This window comes from Onychomys torridus, chromosome 7 (genome assembly GCF_903995425.1).
Source record: "Onychomys torridus chromosome 7, mOncTor1.1, whole genome shotgun sequence".
NCBI classification, from domain to species: Eukaryota; Metazoa; Chordata; class Mammalia; order Rodentia; family Cricetidae; genus Onychomys; species Onychomys torridus.
In genome coordinates this window covers 68373547-68391356 of record NC_050449.1, presented here as the reverse complement: position 1 = coordinate 68391356, position 17810 = coordinate 68373547, and the positions used below count along the sequence as shown (strand labels likewise).

Sequence of the window (17810 nt, the reverse complement as noted above, 5' to 3'; positions counted from 1 at the left end):
ACACACCAAGTTGGGTTTGCTGAGATGATTTGGGTGGCAAAAGAGTACCTGAAATACTTCGTTATTAAGAGCCAACAGCATTTTTGACATAAATAATAATAAGGCTCAAAGGGACCTAATTGGCATCCTCATCTGGGCATGGTCTGGGTTACGATGACCCGCATGGGCTGCAGGAGCAGAGTCTTGTTTACAAGACCTGAGATCCTGGAGAGAAGAAAATGTTCTCGCCGGTTCTTTTGGCACCGTTCATACTACATTGTTTAAAATGAGCGAGAACAGGGGTTATTTTAATCTAAGCTACCGGGCAAACACTTCGTCTAATAATATCTGCACACACATTAGTCATATATAATAAGTGTCAAGATCAGGCATAAGAATTCTTTTTAATACCCTATAACACATGGTTAATTTCAGCATTATTACATAAAACGTGTGTCGAGGTGCACATGGATCCCCCTTTACTTCCTCACAGGTGCACTCTGGGGTTTGCTAATGACCTGTTACTGCAAAGCATGCTACTTTCAAGTCAACTAGAACCAATAAAGACTTTTTATGCTGATAAATCGATGTTTTTCCTGAAAGCTTTTCCATGGAGCTAAGAGCCCATAATTACCTATTCTTCTGTTCCTGAAACAGTATTGTGAAGATTAAGAGGCTGCCTAAAGAAACTAAAGCAGTTGGTGAGTGACAACTCCAAGCCCTATGCCTGTCACTGATATATATATATATATATATATATATATATACTGTCACTCTATTAACAGGGGCTGATGTCAGTGACAGATTTGGTACATTAAATTCTGGAAGAACTTTAGGAAAAATCAAGTAAGTTCAACAGTTACACAGACCTACTGAGCCTAGTATGGCGGCGCACACTTGTAATCTCAGCACTAGAACCCTGAGACAGGAGGACAGGGCAGGCAGCCTAAGGTCAGCCTGGGTTACACAAAAACAAACAGGGATGGAGACACAGCTTAATAATAGAGGACTTTCCTTGCAAGCATAAGGCCCTAGGCTCCACCTCCAGCACTGCACTGTGCTGCACTAAGTTATATAGTTAACTAATTTTAAAAAAGACCACAGAGAGCAGATACTAGAATTAATGTGTTGAAAAACAACCAAGAAACCAAAGCGGTCATTTAAAAAAGAAATATATATATATTATGTGTGTAGTGTGGATGTGCTCAGAGGCCAGACTGAAGGTGCCAGATCCCCAGGAGCTGAAAATACAGGTGCCTATGAGCCTCCTGGCATTGGTGCTAGAAACCAAAATCAGGTCCTCTGCAAGAACAGCAAGTGCTAGTAGCCACTAAGACATCTCTCTGGCTCCATTTTTTTCTCATAAATAAGGAAAAAGACATTAGCCACCACTGCATGCACAAAGACTGACAAGTGATTTTGGCAGCAGAGAGAATGTTGTCTCAGGGCAACAATGTTGACTATTTATCTCTGAAATTGTTTGAATATACTTTAAAAAGGTGTGCTAATATTTTCATTTTAGTTTTCAAGGTGCCATATGAACATCCAAGCATAACAACACATGCCTGTAATCCTAGGACTTAGGAGGTAGAGCTTGGATGATCAGGAATTTAACTTAAGGCCATCTTCAGCCTTGTAGGGAGTTCAAGGCCAAGCTAGGCAATGTGAGATCCTTCTAAAACACACCAAGGCTAACTAAATCAAACCCCTTACTGCATCCTGTCTACTCCTGTCTAAAGAGAGCAAAAGTACTCATCTTCAAGGTGCTGTTGTTGACTAAGGAAGAGATGGGCATGTGAATGGTTTATAAACACAATACAAAGCCAATTCTGTGGCTGGAAGGAGAGACACAGCCAAGGGCTTGGAAATCCTCTCTTCCCTTGGAGAAGACAGATCAAAGAAGCACAAAAAGTGTGGTCAGTATCTAGTCTTTAGTTCCTAGAGGAGGCCAGACTCTTCCAAAATTCAGCGCCTATGTACAAGACACCTTACCCTGGAACATTCTGCCCCCACTCCTCACACAGCTCACTTCCTCTTGCCCTCTGTTCTTTCACAGAGGTCTTAACCACGTTCTCTCTGATCTCAGCCTCTTTTGACCTTTGTACATTTCTTTCAGAGCACCTGGAATATGTGTTCAACCTATGTACCAAAGAGACACTGACATTCACAGCATTAGACAACAGAACTACATATTGTTTAGAATCGAGTTGTAGACTGAACACTTTCCACAGCTAACCTCTACCGACTGCTACAACAGCCCTGTCAGGAAGGAGGTCCTACAACAAATGCCGGCAGATTGGAAACCTGAGAGCAGCTTTAATAGCTGGAGAGGTTACTTCTTTTCTCCAACCTTGTCCTCCCCACCCCTCCCTCCCTCCTTCCTTCCCTCCCTTCCTTCCTCTTTCCTTTCTTTCTGTCCCAGAACTTGCTCTGTAGACCACAATGGCCTTGAACTCACAGAGATCTGTCTGCTTCTGCTTCCTGAGTGCTGGGATTAAACCCATGTGCCACCACCGCCCGGCCAAATTCTAGTTTTCTTAACTAGAGTTTCACGTTCTCCAAAAGCCTTTCTCACTCACGTTTCTGGAAGCTGAATGGCTCTGAGACTAATTTCAGAGTAACAAAAGCACTTTCAGGGGCTGAGATGCTCATAATGGAATTTCATCTGTACCACTGTGTATGTCACCTGAGGCTTTCCCTCTGATCTGAGCCATTCAGAGGGCCTGGTAGACACCTGAACTCTACAACCCGAGTTATCAGAAAGGCACAGGTCGAGGTTAGATGATACGCTAGAGCACACTACACCTCCAGGACCAGTTGTTTCACTCTGCATAGCCACTACTAAGATGAAAACACACTTTCTCAACGGTCTGTCTAGATCCTTCCCAATTTCTAAGTAGACATGTCCAGAGAAACATTTAAGAAAGGAGCTATGAATGAAGGGACAATGAGCCTAGAGGGACTCCCTGAAGTCATCTCATCTAGCCACCAGATGAAGAGGATTCTGGCTAAAGACGGTGGTGCCTATTCACACAGACAGTCAGAGAACTAAGACCCAGGACCTTCCTGCTTCATGCTTTTCCTACCCCAACAAGCCTCCTCTGCTGGCCACCGGCTTCCCTCCCTTTAAGCTTTGTTGTGAGACGATTTCTGTAGATGGGGAAGGAAAGCGATGCGTGCCTATCCTCTCCTCAACACAGCCAGGAAGCTTACTGTGTGGCAGGGACGGCCATGCTCAGGGATCACAGGGCGTCTAATTGCACAGAATTTACTTGAGCTTCTGCAAACGACTGTCTAGACCGGGGAAGGAACCTCTCTCCTCCCCACCTTACCCTGTGTTTCTCCCTCACATGTTAGAACCTGTGGCTGAGGACAGAGCAGCTTCCTGCTCCATCTCGAGTCTCATAAAAGCACAGACACACCATTATTAGTACTGTGCACCACACTAGTAGTTGAAGAACTTTCAGAATAGAGAATACTAACCCTTCGTGTTCACAAAGAGCGAAAGCAAGGGGTAGAACAAACGGAGAGGAGAAAGAGTTTAGCCAAGAGCAGAGGTTAGTGCTGAGTAATTTTCCTAAGTGCCATCACAATGTAATTCTGAGATATAAAACATAATTTCAAGACTGCCAAATAGAAGCATCTCTAGGCTTGCTTATGGCTAAATTAAAGAAATGAAATTCAGTGATTCTTCTAAAAAGTTTTCTGTAGTAGCCAGGTGGTAGTGGCACATGCCTTTAATCCCAGCACTCGGGAAGCAGAGGCAGGTGGATCTCTGTGAGTTCAAGGCCAGCCTGGTCTTCAGATGGAGATCCAGGACAGGCACCAAAGCTACACAGAGAAACCCTGTCTGGAAAAAACAAACAAACAAAAAAGTTTTCTGTAGTCATCCTAAAGTAATTACTAGTTAGTGTCCACTGTCAAACAGATTAAGCCCAAAGTCCTTAGCTTGACATTCAAAAATATAATCACTTCTATTCCTAAATTAGCCCTCAGTCCAAGATTCTGCCTTCTACCTTGTCTTAGTTAAGGTTTCCCTTGTTTTGAAGAGACATCATGACCACAGCAACTCTTAGAAAAGAAAGCTTTTAATTGGGGCTGCCTTACAGTTTCAGAGGTTCAGTCCATTATCATCACAGTGGCAGGCAAGCAGACATGGTGCTGGAGAGGTAACTTTGAGTTCTACATCCCATCAGCAGGCAGCAGGAAGAGAGGCACTGGGCCGGGCTTGAGCACTGGAAACTTCAAAGTCCACCCCTAGTAACATACTTCTTCCACAAGGCCACACCTACTCCAATCCCCATCCTTTCCAAGAGGGCCACCCCCTATGAGCCTGTGGGGACCATTGTCATTCCAACCACTACACTACAGCTCTCTCCTCAGAGTGCCCTGAGCCATCTCAACCTATAATTGTAAAAACAAAACAAAACAAAACAAAAGTCTGTCTATGTCTATGCAAATAAGTGTCTTTAAGGCTCAACACAGCTGCTGTGTCTTCTTAAAGACCATCCATACCTTTAAATCCTTCTTCCTGGCTGCAATCAATCACCCCAAAGCACTCTGACAGAGACATTGTTCTGACACTCAGCTCATTTCAGAAGACTGCAGCAAGGTAGACAAGCAGTCAGATGCTCCCTATGTAACCATCACTTTCCTTAGCAAGACCTCAAAAACTGAAGGGATTCCTAATCATCTGGGATTTTACAGATGAAGTAGCTTGTTAACATTAAACCAATGCCACAGAAATCCAAATTTTGAATTCCACAACCAAGGAAGGCTGAGTTTGTCGTGTGTGTGTGTGTGTGTGTGTGTGTGTGTGTGTGTGTGTTTCTTTATTATGACCTTCAGGGGACTTCTCTCAGACCCCAGCGGTTGGGTACCCTTTGCACATGCTCCCACACTCGGGCACAGCTGTTATCAGACCACTTACTGTTCAGGCCTCCAGGTTTCTGGCCCTTTCTCCATTAGATTCCCATTTTGCCTTGCCCTCGTCATCTGATGGCTGGAGAACACACGTCTGACATATAAGCATATATGCTTAGACACTGAACAGCTCCTGTGCCAGCTGTGGTGGTGAAGCCTGTAATGCCAACATGCTGGAGGTGGAAGCAGTATGATAGTGTTGAGTTGAAGGTCTGCCTAGGCTACAAAGGAAGTTCAAGGCCAGCTTGGGCTATATGTTGAGACCCTGCTTTAAAAAAAAAAAAAGCAAACAAAAAGAATAAAAACTCCCTGATTATTTTTTGGTACATATATAGTTCTTCTTTATCATATAATTTCATTCAATCCACAAATAACCTTATAGGAATAAATATTCCCATGTAAAAGAGAAAAAAACCCAATACCAAAGTATTTTATTTTACATTACAAAGCTAACAAATCACAAAATGATGCATAGAAATTCCCATTAATGACCTGTTCTATGCCCCTCTCCCTCAAAAGGTTTTAACTGACATTGGCTATTACTCACAGCACCATGAAACAAGACTGAATTCTGGGCTTAGAGAAGGAGAGTAGCCTGGTCCAAGTCCTTTGGAATCCTAGGTAATGCTGTCAATCATTAACAGCTCATCATTCTGTTTTCCACAAAGTTCCTAGTGCCCACCACTGCCCCAACTTCTCTGCCCTAATGGACTGATCACCACCCAGAAACAGCTGGATGTGCCCCAAGTTGCTCTGCTTCCCCTTTCCTGTGGCATCTGCCCTAACACTGCACAGTCCAATGATGGTCTCTACTTCTAGCTTTCATGGCATATCCAATGTTGATGGGGACAGGTCTGTTGACCTCTTGTACCTGTTAAAACTAGTTTTTATGACAGAGTTCTGGAATACTCAGTTCTTCAGAACAGCCAAGGGAAAGACAAAAACCAGAGGTAGCACACTAAATCCCTTTCTGTATCATGTGTGGGCTAGGTCTTGAAACCATGAGCCAAGTGAGCTAACCCATACCCCTGCCTGTGTGAAGCATATGGCTCCTGCCATTGCCAAATTCCCAGTTCACTTTCCAAAAGGCTTCAGGTAGACAGTGTTAGAGCAAAAAGAACTGTTACTCAGACAATGTAATTGTCTAAAGGTCATTTTGGCCTGGCAAATGTTGGTATTAGAATATTACATTTATTTATTCTCTGTGTACCACCTAAGTGCATGGAAGTTAAAGAAAGCTGAGTCATCATGTGGATGCCGAGGATTGAACCCAGGTCCTCTGCAAGAGCAGCAACTGCTCTTGACCACTGGGTCATCTCTCCAGCCAGCTCCTGAAGTTAACATTTCAATCCAGATTTGATTATGAAGTTTCAGGTCCTTCACTCTTGTTACATTAGATCACATAGCTAAGGGGGTCTAACTGACCTGACTACAGGATGGCCGCAGTTTAATACTCCTGAAAAGCATCTAACCAGGCTGCTACTCTGAAGGTGAGGCAAAGGGCAAGTCCTAGCTAGGCTATGAAGATAGTTCAAGGCCAGTTCAGGTGGCTAAATAAGACATTGTCTCAAATATAATTAAATATGCATCTATTAATCTAAGTGACTCTCTACCTGGTGTAACTTAAGTCAGGGAACAAGGAGTAATTCACTTTTTAAAATGTGTGACTTGCTATTAGGAGAGAGCCTCAACTGTGAAGCACCTGACTGCCCTTGGGAACACTTCAGCTACTTATAGAAGATCCAACCCTCAGAGTAAAGCAGGAGTGTTATTACAGCATTCCACAGCTTACAAAGTCCTTTGGCGCATCATTTCACCTGAGCTCAGAAACGATACTGAGCCAAGCACATTTTCCAGATGAGAAAACAGGGTTGGGGCTTGACCAAGTCACAAAACCCAGTGACAGGGCAGCCCTATCTCAACTTTAAATCTTCCAAGTCTTTCCCCTGCTCTTCCATCTACTCCCCAGCCTTGTGTGCTTAGAAACAGGAAGTTCACCTCTTTACTCCCTCCCTCCTGAAACAACAACAGGAACAAACTGAGCATGCGGATGGTGATCAGAGCTTCCTCTACATATCTGTTTGTGGATCACTTGCTGATTAGATAACCTGGAGACAGAACAGCCTTTGCCTACTTGTTATTTTATAATGTTTTATTTCAGTTCAACTTGGCTCTATAACACACACACACACACACACACACACACACACACACACACACACACTTTTTCAATAGGAAGCTCCTGGGCTGGTGATGTAGCCCATCAGTAGCAGAGGGCTGGGCTAACTAGCATGCAAGAAGCCCTGGGTCTGATCCCTAGCACTGCCTGGAACTGCACGGTGGCCACAACCCTGTATTCCCAGACCTGGAGAGGGACACGATACCCTTCCCCTTAATCTTGGAATGGAGAAATGTTTTAAAATGTGTTGGGAAAAAAATCAGGTATAAAGTTGTGATAATAGCCTCAAAGTTCTAACTCAAACAAACACCTAGAAGGGAAGGATTTCAGCTGGTGTCAATGACAACTACCTTCTCTTGCTCCCATTTCTTCCAGTGATGTGTACGAGCCATTCACTCATTCGTTAGTTCATTTGACAAATGTGTAGTAAGTGTGGGCTATGCACCTACAACACACCTTCCAGCTACAGTGCGATGAGTCAGGGGACATAGCTATGCTTCACGTGTCAACAGACAGCAAACAAGGAAAAAGATAACTAGTTACAAAGGAACACAGAACGCTGATGCAGAGTAGCAAGAGACATCTAGTTTAATAGACATATCAACAGTAACAGTTAATGTGAGTTGCGAACATTAGGGTAGTCAGGAGGAAAAAAAAACCTCTCTGAAAAACATGGTACTGCCGCTTGCAAGAGAAAAACAAGGAGCACCATGGGATGCTGGAGAGAAGGGCTTTTTCGATAAAAGGGAAAATGTATCTAAGACCCTGAGTGATAACCAAAATCCAAAACTGTGGCCAGTGGCACTGCATATAAAAAAAGGGAAGCCATGAACAAAGCTTGTTTTATTTTATCTGGTGAGGAAGCTCACCTCAGACCTGGAGCTCAGGTGTCACATGCACGTACACGGCTCTGGTTAAGAACTGCACTCTTTGCCAGGCAGGCCAACAGGAACCTCAGACACAATCATGGAACTGCTCTGGTTTTATTGTTCGTTTTTGTTCCTTTGGATATAATACCTCCCTCTGAAGTCTGGTCTGGAACTCATTCTGTAGCCCCAGGCTGGCCTTGAACTTGTGAAAATTCTCCAGCCTCCTGAGTACTGGGAGATGTTTGACTTGGCATACTCTGGTCTATTCTGCATTTTCCCCCATCTAAGCAAGGACAGAATCACCTGCAAAGAAAGACTGTACCTCGTGGGATGGAAAAGCCCCACAAACGGACAGTAGTATCAGGACAAAATATCATGAATGTAATACATCAATACAATTAGTGTAATTAATGAATATCATAAATATAGCTGTTGAATGAAAACAAAGGGAAGACTGTACCTTACTTTCACCACGCACGCACCAGGAGTAAGAGACTCTATGTTTAGTGTTCTTTCTTGAAAAAGAAAGAAGGAAGACACTGCCATGACTGGACGTAACGATGAGAGAAACCAAATAAACAAAGCCAGGTGTGGTGCAAACTTGTGATCCTGACAGGCCAGAAACTGAGGCAGGAGGATTGTTCTAAGCTAGAGGCCAGCAATACTCTGTCTCAAGAAACAAACAACAAGAACAAGAAGAAATATAAATAATGGCGTTTGATTAAAAAACTAAAATTCTTCTGGGCTTCTTTACATAAGATGCTCAAAACACACAGATTCATCATTGTTTACAGATAAGTGAAATTTTAAATTATTCACTGTACATATACATTAGCTTTTCAAGTCTACCCTCAGATTATTTTTTTTCCTCATTGGACAGAGAAATGACAGTGTTCGGTCCACTAAATCACCTCCTTTTCACTCAATGACAAGAAAAACACAGGGTACCTCTCTGTCCACCCCTTTACTATTTCAGCAATTATCTGGCAGCGCCTGATGTGTCGAGGCTCATCAGCATAAGTGCGTGACTGACTGACGGGGTGGCCAGCTCTCAGCTCAGATCACCTCCACTCCCAAGCAGGAGCTGAATCAGCCCCTTTGTTCCGTTCGCCCAGCTTTCTCTAAATGCCTGGCTTCGTCCTTAGAAAATGTCCAAAAGCAACAACAGCAGCTCACATTTGCATGCTCCCTAAGTGGCAGCTGCTGTTCTGAGCACATTATGCATGTTAACTTATTTAATGTAACTCTAAGCCAAGGTACTATTTATTAAAAGCCCATTGTAAAGACCCAGGAGCCAAGAGGCAGGCAGAGTCCACAGTCGCGAAGCTCAGAGATAACTTGCTGGTTTCCCCAGCTTCTACATTTGTTTGTTTGTCTGTTTGTTGTGGTGTGTATGAGGAGGGCAAGTGTCTGTTCCCTCCCTTCACCATGTGGGTGTTAGGGATGAAACTCTGGTTGTCAGGCTTGAAAGCAGACTCCCTCACGCCTATTTCCCCCACCAATCAAGTTCTATCTTATAACATTCTAATGTAAATTACTGTTACCGTGAGGCTGGGAGCACATACTAGAACTCACTTTGAACCTGGATTCACTATCTGGATACCTTACGTAAGAAACTAAAATTCTGACCAGGCAGTGATGGCGCATGCCTTTAATTCCGGCAAAGGCAGGCAGATCTCTGTGAGTTTGAGGACAGCCTGGTCTACAGAGTAACCCTGTCTCAAAAAAAAAAAGAAAGAAAGAAAGAAAGAAAGAAAGAAAGAAAGAAAGAAAGAAAGAAAGAAAGAAAAATTCTCTGTGACTTAGTTTCACTTCTCTACACAACAAAGGTGCTAACAGATACACCCATGAGTAACTGTGCAGATGAAATGAGTTACACCTGGAAAGAACACGGAACATGGTCTCTGCACAGAAGGCCCGAGTATCGGCTGTTAACACCACCACTACCTTCCCCTCCGGGAATTCAGCCAGAGACTGCAGTTAACATAGCCAGCATTTCTTCTCTTCCGGCATCTGTCATTTCTGCTGTTTGATTTACACAGGCCAACAATGGACCTTTCGCACCACAAGAGGAATGCACCTGAGTCCCCTGCCACACTATCTGGACCTAACCACGTCTTCCTTCTATTTCAGCTATCTGCAGAACACCATTTGAAGAGAACAAGACTACTTGTGTCTACAGAAGCAGGTCCAAAGACTAATGACAGAATTCGTAAGATAATACAAAAGGGAGAGAGAGAGACAGAGCATATTCCTCCCATTTTAACCTAAAAAATATCAAATTTTTTGAAGATTTGTTTGTAGGTCAAATTTTGCACTTATTCAAGCATCAGACAAGATCTGCAAAATGTTTGACTTGAAACACAGTATGTTTAAGTAACTGATTTATTGATACTTAAAAGTTTGTCTTACTTTTTAATAAGTTTCTGTGAACCAAAATAGCACTTAAAATAGACAAAATTGGGGGCTGGAGAGATGGCTCAGTGGTTAAGAGCACCAACTGCTCTTGCAGAGGTCCTGAGTTCAATTCCCAGCTACCACATGGTGGCTCACAACCACTTGTAATGAGATCTGGTGCCCCCTTCTGGCCTGCAGGGACACATGCAGGCAGAATACTGTATACATGATAAATAAATAAATCTTTAAAAAAATAGACAAAATTAATGTATTTTATAACATGTGGGAATATGCTTTAATTACTTCCACACAAAGATCACGTTTGAAAGACTTCCCATGAGACACCGGACACTCCATATTATATAACGAGCCAGGTCCAAGTTGTCCATCCTGAGTCCAAGGCAGAGCAGCTTACCCTCTGTAGCAAACCAGCTGGGCTCAGCAGGTAACACCATTTAAAAACCTATAATCCAGGAAAACTTATTCTAACCACAGCACTCCTCAGACAGATATTAAGGTAGTTATAACAGCAGGTGATGGTATAAAGGAATAAACTACACACTTACGTTATGTGTCTCTTTGTAGGTTGGATATTTTCCCAGACAGCTACAGGCTGGCGGTGGTGGCACCTTTAATCCCAGCACTCAAGAGGCAGAGGCAGGCAGATTTCTGTGCCTTCAAGGCCAGCCTGGTCTAAGAACAAATTCCAGGACAGCCAGGGCTACACAGAGAGACCCTGTCTTGAAGAAACAAAACAGTTGAGGCCAGCCTGGTCTACAGGGTGAGTTCCAGGACAGCCAGGACTGCTTCATAGAGAAATCTAAAAAACAAAAACCAAAAAAAGAAAAAGAAAAACACAAACCAAAGGGCTCCTGACTGCACATTGACTCTTATCTCTGCTGAGCCCAGTCTGCAACTGACCAACATGTCAGCACCCACAGTAAAAGTCATGTACTGAGTTCCTACCATGTGTCAACGACTCTCAGAGTTCATATGAGAGAAGACAGAAATGGATGTGAGGAAGAACACAAAGCAATGAGAAAGGAGACTCTGACTCCAGAACGCACACTAACAATTAACATTAAGGACCTATGTTGCCATTGTTACCCAAGCATGTTATAAACTGTTTGGAACTTGAAAAATGTTTTTGCCCACTTGTTCTATACTATTTTGTTTGTGTTAACCATAGAGGCCAGGCAGTGTTGGCACACACCTTTAATCCCAGCACTCGGGATGTAGCGACAGGAATATAAGGCAGGAGGAGACAGGAGCTCCACACCCCAATTCAGTCTGAGGATTCCTAGAGACTAAATAGGATCATGCTTCACCTACTAGTAAAATACTACTCATACAAAGATAGTGGAATGTAACTCTTTGCTACACAGTAACATGTTAACTGAGTCTATAAACAAAACCTCCAGCTTCAACTTACTTATCAGGCAGAGTTGACTGCATCTACCTACCCTATAAGGTACCTACACATGCATACACTCAACACCAGAAGATAATGTGCATGCTCTGATTGCCTGAACATTTCTGTTTTAATACTTGAGATACATAATTTACAAAAATCTAGAAGAATCTGGTCTTTTGCTACTAAATCCATTTGTGCCACTCTCTCCATTAAAGTAAACCAAGGAACATGCATTCAGAAACTACTACTGTGAAAAGCAAATTAAACACTTTGGAACAAGTCAGCCAGTCTGTCTGTCTGTCTGTCTATCTATCTATCTATCTATCCATCCATCCATCCATCCATCCATCCACCCACCCACCCACCCATCTATCCATCCTCCATCCATAAATATATCCATCATCCACCTGCCATCTATCTATCCATCCATCCATCCATCCATCATCCATTCACTCATTTAAGCATCCATCTTTCCACAGAGCAAGCCAGCATATGCACACTGAGGATTGAACCCTGAGCCTTGTAAGTGTATTAATTGTACCACTGAGTTATATACCTCAAACCCCAAAAATACACTTTTGATGGACATAAACTCCCCCCTCCCTAAAACAAACTTACAATTTATGTACATACAAAAGAACTATAAAATTGTTTGTAAAAATTAGGAATAATTAAAAATGTGAGATTTGCCGGGCGGTGGTGGCGCATGCCTTTAATCCCAGCACTCAGGAGGCAGAGCCAGGCGGATCTCTGTGAGTTTGAGGCCAGCCTGGGCTACCGAGTGAGTTCCAGGAAAGGCGCAAAGCTACCCAGAGAAACCCTGTCTCGGAAACCAAACACAAGGTGAGACTCCCACCGTAGACTGCTCTGTAATCTTCTTCCACTTTACAGAAGTCGGAGCTAGAGACCTTACCTGTGTCCTGGTTTGGTTTACAGAGGAAATATTACACCCAACTCTAAAAGCAGACCCATTTCACCCTCCAAAGGTTCGCAGAGATAGGGTATAGCTCAAGGGTACTGAGTGTACAGGCCCTGGGGTTAATTTCTAGTACCAAAAAGAAAAAATGAAGGGCTGAGGACATGGCTCAATGGTTAAGAGCAGACTGCTCTTGCAGAGGACACAGGATCATATCCTAGCTCTTACATGGTAGCTCAAAACTGTGTGTAGTGGGCAGTGGTGGTACACTGGGGAGGCAGAGGCAGGCAAATCTCTGAGTTCGAGGCCAGCCTGGTCTACAAAGCAAGCTTGAGGCCAGCCAGGACTATACACAGAGAAACCCTGTCTCAAAAAACCAAAACCCAAAACAAACAAACAAACAAAAACCCACTGTGTGTAATTCCAGTTCCAGGGAATCTGATATCCTCTTCTGGCCTCTGCAGAGTAGCAGGTACACACATGATGCACAAACATACATGTAAGCAAAACACCCATACACATGAATTTTTTTTTAAAGAAAAAGAAAACAGGAAAGGAAGAAGAAAAAACAGAGGATATGAAATGAAAAGCATTGTGATTTTTCTGTGATTCCCACTTAACGTTTTTATCAGCTAACCAAATGCCACACCCAATCATAGGGTAAGGGCCTCCCAGTACAGTTACTTACAAACATCCTAGCAAGTCCCAGGGCAGTGTGGGCTATACAGGGAGCTCTAGTCTCAAAATGGTGGTGGACACAGCTGTACCCTACTAAGCAAATAGTTCCAAGTCTCTACATTAAAACAGACACTTTACTAGTTCTTACACACCTATCTGAGAGTCTCTTATTCACCTTCATTTTACAGAGATCCTGGCATCAAGTAGGATCTAGTTCTCCAGGACACAGACTAAAAGCAGAAAAACTAAAGGAACAAGAATAAGTATATTAGCATCAGAGACTGCTAATACAGGGGGCCATAAAACCAGACATGAACAGGTAAGAAAGAGCCGAGTGGCTGAAGTTAAGAGCCACTAAGAAAATATCACAAATTTACCTAGCTTCTCTAGATCCTGCCATGGCACACAGCTGCAATTTTCAGCAGCTCCCCCAAGGATGAATTATATTGACTGTATTCACCCTTTTTCCTTTAAAAAGCATCTCTCTCTCTCTCTGGGGGTGGAGGGACAGGTGGAGAAGAGGGTCCCCTGGAATTGAAGTGACTGGTAGTTGTGAGCCACCACGTAGGTGCTGGAACCTGAACTCAATTTCTTTGGAAGAGCAGCAAGTATTCTTAACTGCTGAACCATCTCTCTAGTCCCTCTTGGTTTTTGCTAAAGTAAAGGCCAGTACTAGGGTGGTAGAGGCAGGATAGTTAGGCATTCAATGTCAGCCGCAGTGAAGGCTAGCTTGGGCTAAATAAGACCGTACAAGAGCACATTGCACATAATAATGAAAAGATCTATGAAAAACTTGCTTTAGTGTTTCTGTAGTAGTTTGTTAAGTAAGACTTTGTACTTACTCTGAATCTTGTGTTTTTTTTTTTTTTTTAATTCATGAACCAGACAGTTCAGAGTTTGTTTTTTGTTGTTGTTTGTTTGTTTGTTTGGTTGGTTGGTTGGTTTTGGTGTTTTGAGACAGGGATCTCTGTGTAGCCCTGGCTGTCCTGGAATTTGATCTGTAAACCAGGCTGGCCTTGAACTCAAGAGATCCGCCTGCCTCTTCCTCCCAAATGCTGGGATTAAAGGCGTGTGCCACCACTGCCCGGTGACAGTTCATGTTTTTCTGGAATAAAATCACAACACTGGATTTGGGATGATTTCATTTTTTTTACCTGAGAATGATGTAGGGAGCAAGAACTTTCAAGGGGAGAAACTCACTCTCACTTCTCTGGGAATCTTGAAAGTGGATTTATTTTCCGTACCAACTTGTATCAGTACATAACTAAACCTTCTATTGTTTAGTTACAGTCTTACCTAAGACAAAACAAGTTTTATAAAGTTGCTGTTGTTTGAATACTGTGGCTTTAAAGCAACTTTTTAACAAGAATCCAAGACAAACAGTGACTTTGATTTTATTTGCTTGTTTATTCTGAGATGCAGCTTCTGACCTTGGTACCAGTTTTTCCACAGTCATTGATGTAATCTAAAAATCTAAACTTAGCATGGGACACAGGCAACCCTCTCAGCAGCAATACACCCCATAGATATGTCCACAGACATAACTATAAACTTAGCTGAATTAACAGTAAAACACTCAAAAACTAATTTAGAGCATGAACTTAAATATAGCTGTCTCCCACTTCTTCCTAGTATATTTTAAGAGACATTATGACCAGAAGACATATTTTAAACTAGACAATTTGTATTTCTAATCATTTTGAAAAATATAAACAGGAAAAATAATTGTTTTCAGGTACGGGTTCTTGAAAATCCACTTCGGGAGGATAAATCGCTTTTTCCAGTCCTGAGATCTCAGATTTGAGTGAGTGCTGTTTTTCAGTCCTTCCTCCCAAACACGATAATACCTACTGCACAATTTCTTGGACTCGAACTCACATCTGACTAAGAAGCTCACTCCTAACCACTAATACTATATCAAACACGCCTCAAAGCTGTCCTTATCCTTAATCGGAAGGCTAATAAACAACTTTTAAAGTCTCTGGGAAAAAAAAAAAAAAGGAGGCTGGTATGGTGTGGTGGGGCTGTAATCTTAGCACCGAAGAGACCAAGGCAGGAGGGGGCCCAGCTGTAGGCCAGCCTGGGGTATATCGTGATATGCTTTTTCTTTTTAAGGTATATTTTTTATTATGTTAAAAATGTTCATTTACTGGGCCAGTGTGTGCACTGTGTGCAAATGTGCATGGGTTGAGGTCAGAGGACAACGTTCAGGTTGGTTCTCTCCTTCCACCCTGTAGGTTCCAGGGTTTGAACTCAGATCATCAGGCATGGTGGCACCTTTACCCACTGAGTCATCTCCTGGGCTTGTAACACCCTTTGTTTTTCATTCAAAAAATGGGGTGAGGGAGGAGCAAGGTATACACATTATTTTCTAAGTCTTGAAAAATGTAGGTTTAGAGTCAGGCAGTGGTGATTTTAACTCCAGCACTCAGGAGGCAGAGGCAGGTGGATCTCTGAGTTCCTGAGTTCGAGGCTAGTCTGGTCTACAGAGCAAGTTCCAGGACAGCCAGGGGTATAAAGAGAAACTCTGTCCCGAAAATCCAAAAACAACAGCAATAATAATAATACAGGTTTAGAATGGAAAAATTGGGTCCTTCATTGTCCATTGAGAGATAGAACCTGGGGTACTCTAAAAACAACTGGAATTCACTTAGAGCACAAAAATGAACCAATGAAGGGCCACAGTGGTGCATGCCTGTAATGCCAACACTGTGAGTTCTGGGCCAGCCTGGGTTACATGGTGAGATCTGTGCCAGCCTAGACAACTTGGCAAACCCGATCTAAAAATCCCACAAAAAAAACAAAAAACAAAAACAAACAAAAAACAGCTCATGAAACAGAAATGATCACAAAATCATACTCTTTATCAAGTTCAAACTCGAGTTTCAAAAGTTGGGAAACTTTTCTAAAGTTGGGCTGATTTTACCTAAAAAATGAGTAACCGCAACTAAAAAGGATACTAAGCCCGTGGCCGCTCACAAATGCTGCTTTTGACCCTTCATTCTGCCACGGACCAAACACTCTCTAAGGACAGGTCCTTCCCATCTGACTTCAACCACCTACTCCACAAGCCCATCTCTTCCTGAGCAGCTGCTATCTTCACAGAAACTGTTCCTCATGTCTGACACAGGAATAGTTGATCCTGCGGAAAACTAGGTTAACGCCTCTAAAAGGCGACAGAGAAACAAAACACAACTCAGGCCCTACTTAAATAAATCATTTACCTCGGTCCGGCTTCATTTTCGCATCCAATTTCCACCCAAAGCGCCGTAAAACACAGGTGTGGGTTCTTCCAGCCGGCACACCGCTGACTCAACGGTTTTGGCTTCGTTTTCCACGCGCTAAGAGATCAAAATTAAAAAAAAAAAAAAAAATTAAAAAAACAAGGGTAACAATCGGGTCTTGTTTTAACCCCCGGATCTTGCAAGAAAACTACTAAGTTAGGCCTCTTCCTGGAGCAGACTGCAGTGACAACCCTGGGCAGGTCTGAAGGAAAAAAAAAAAAAAAGCTCAAGTCTGCGTACCGCCTCCCCCGGCGTCCTCGGGCCTAGCACCCCTGTTCCCCGCCCCTGCGCTCTCCAGGCCAAGGTGTCCTCCTCTGACACAGCGTCTCGGAAGCACCAGCAGGATCTATTTATGCCCTGGAGGTACAGGCACGGAGGAGGAAGAGTCGGGCTACAGGAGCTAAGGCAGCCCTCGCTCAAGTATCCTCTGGGCACCGAGGCACCTCCGCAGGGGCCGGGGCGCAGCAGCCGCCGCAGCCCCCCGGGCCTCACCTGCGGGGGTTCCCCTCTGGCTAGCCTCGCCGAGGCCTCGGGAGCCGGGTTCCCGCCGGAGCCGGTCAGCAGCAGAGCCGGGCCATGTCCTCAGCCGCGCCGACCCACGCGTGGCGCTGCCCACCCGGGAGCGGCTCCCATGGCCCGCCGGCTCGCAGCCCTCCGGGACCCCCTCGCTCCTCCTCCCGGCACTGCTCTCCGCGGCCGCCCGGCCGCTCACATCACACTCCGTGCCGGATCCGGGCCACGCCTCCCCGAGCGCAGCGCGCAGCGACCCCCGCGGCCGCCGCCGAGGACGCCCAGACGCCCAGACGCCGCCGCGCCCCGCGCATCCACCGGCCCCGCTGCCTGTCCGCCCGCCCGCCAGCCTCGCTCGCTCGCTCTCCACTCTTTCTCTCACTGTTTGCCCTGTCAAAACACTACCCGGGTCACGTGTCCCAACAACAGCCAACCCACTCTCGTCACTTCCTCCGCCAAGGCTGCGCGCGCCGGTCGCTATGGCAACGCCGCCGCCGCCGCGCGCCCTGGAGCTGGAGTTTGGGGGACCGGTCTTCCCGGGTGAGGGGGTTGCGGGGATCTCGGAGGACGCGGGACCCACAGGACCCACCTGCACTGCACACCTAAGCAGCCATGGAACTGCGCCCCGGGTGCACCAGGGTCACCTGGGAGATGTCACCCC

The 17810-nt window shown here is 44.4% G+C and overlaps 1 protein-coding gene across 2 annotated transcripts in view; it reads right to left on the bottom strand.

The window, feature by feature from the left end:
• The window catches only part of Fam214a (family with sequence similarity 214 member A), a 76650-nt gene extending 59206 nt beyond the window's left edge, over nt 1-17444 (bottom strand). For both annotated transcript variants that reach the window (XR_004945412.1, XM_036192243.1), the window contains exons 1-2: nt 17132-17444; nt 16580-16696 (exon numbers count right to left, since the gene is read on the bottom strand). Coding sequence is in view for 1 of the 2 variants with exons in the window: in XM_036192243.1 (XP_036048136.1) it covers nt 16580-16595 (16 nt within the window). In the remaining variant the exon portion in view is untranslated. The remainder of the gene's footprint in view (nt 1-16579; nt 16697-17131) is intronic.
• Between the last annotated feature and the right edge of the window lie 366 nt (nt 17445-17810).